The following is a 1,512-nucleotide window of genomic DNA, read 5'->3' on the forward strand; positions in this document are numbered from 1 at the left end:
AAAGTGGCGCGGTGTACGGTATGGTCAGAGCGGTCAAGGGTCAAAAGTTTCCAATTTAGCAAGAGGGCGCCATTCATGCCTTATTACAGAATTTGCACGCGTAAATCGCGGAGAATGTTATCTTGTGTTTATAAGATCTTTGCTTACTACAGTATACTGGGGTATGAGGTACTGCTATTCATAATTCATGCTTAATCATCCCTCTTTTAACACCATCCCACTTCAAAATTCTAATTAGCATTACATTAGAAATTCGGAACCACACTCAAATTTGACAAATATAATATAAATTGCAAATGAATTAATATTTCTTACAAATGCTCCATCTTCTAAATCTTCATTATCCTGGTGTGGTCCTTCTGATATCCAGTCTGCAGCAGCTGTTGGTACCACTGGAATGCCAGAAATTGTGATCGGAAGCAGGACATCCCAGGCACCAGAGTGTGCTGTCTTACTGATGCGGATGTTGACAAACCCCTCAGTGATACCCTTCAGATTGCAGCCAACCTGATGGTTTATGCCAAGCTGCCAAGAAATTAAAGCATTGAAAAAATTACTAAAGTATTCATATATCAGCATTCTATAGCTCTATGTATACATAGGGTAGAGTTGAAACCAGGGCTCTATGTTCTCAGGCCAGGCCTTTTTTTTTTTTTTTTGGCATTTGAGCCACCCTGTAAAATGCTTTGAAGAGTTTTAGCCTCAAAATTCAAAATTAGCTGTTACTCTAGGGAAAAAAAAACCAAACATCATAAACATATTAAATATATGGGAACAAAAGAGGCTCGCCACCGCAAAACCAGCGTACTGTCGCTAATTGTTATACCGAGTAATTAGCATAAGAATACAATACTTCTGTTCATAACTTGTGCAATAATAAGTCAATTCCAGTAAATGACCCATCATTTTACAGCTTATAATGTGGAGAATAAGAATATATTAAAAAGTCAATTATATTTTTTTGGGCGATGACGCTGGTTTTGGGATGGCAAGCCTCAAATATGAACGAATCTATAATTTTCAACAATTAGGATAGCCAAAACAACTGTGCCTTCTGTGTTCAATTAAACACATCTACCTATTACCTGTTGTATGTCATTGGATCCCCAGGCAAAGATCAGTCCTTGTTTGTCCAAAGCAATGGAGAATCCCTGACCAGCACTGACTGCTACAATAGTCTTGTCGAAAAGGCTTGCCACGAGTTGTGGAGAACGCTGAGGATTGATAAAACATGCTTTGTTTAAACAATTTTAAAATACTGAAAAGTAACAACAATATGAATACAATAAAACAATAAATGTGAATGAAATATCATAGCCGCACGATACAAAAGCTAACAATTGACAAAAAAATGTAGAAATTTACCTGGTCATTTTTATGTCCTAATCCCAACTGGCCACTATCATTTCTACCCCAAGCATAGAGCTGGCCAGAAGAAGTGACCATTAGGCAGTGGTTCTGCCCGCATTCCAACTAAAGAAGAGAATTAAAGAGGAAATTTGAAAAAATACA

General features: G+C 37.4%; 1 protein-coding gene across 1 annotated transcript in view; it reads right to left on the reverse strand.

Moving 5' to 3' along the window:
• The window catches only part of LOC117107842, a gene marked incomplete in the record, with an annotated part of 13,758 nt that overhangs the window by 3,447 nt on the left and 8,799 nt on the right, over positions 1 to 1,512 (reverse strand). Inside the window, 3 exon segments of the mRNA XM_033249638.1 lie at positions 316 to 525; positions 1,086 to 1,214; positions 1,366 to 1,473. Coding sequence (XP_033105529.1) covers positions 316 to 525; positions 1,086 to 1,214; positions 1,366 to 1,473 — 447 coding nt within the window.

Source organism: Anneissia japonica, unplaced genomic scaffold (assembly GCF_011630105.1).
Source record: "Anneissia japonica isolate Jap-2015-1 unplaced genomic scaffold, ASM1163010v1 scaffold288060_len1141017_cov207, whole genome shotgun sequence".
Taxonomy (NCBI): Eukaryota; Metazoa; Echinodermata; class Crinoidea; order Comatulida; family Comatulidae; genus Anneissia; species Anneissia japonica.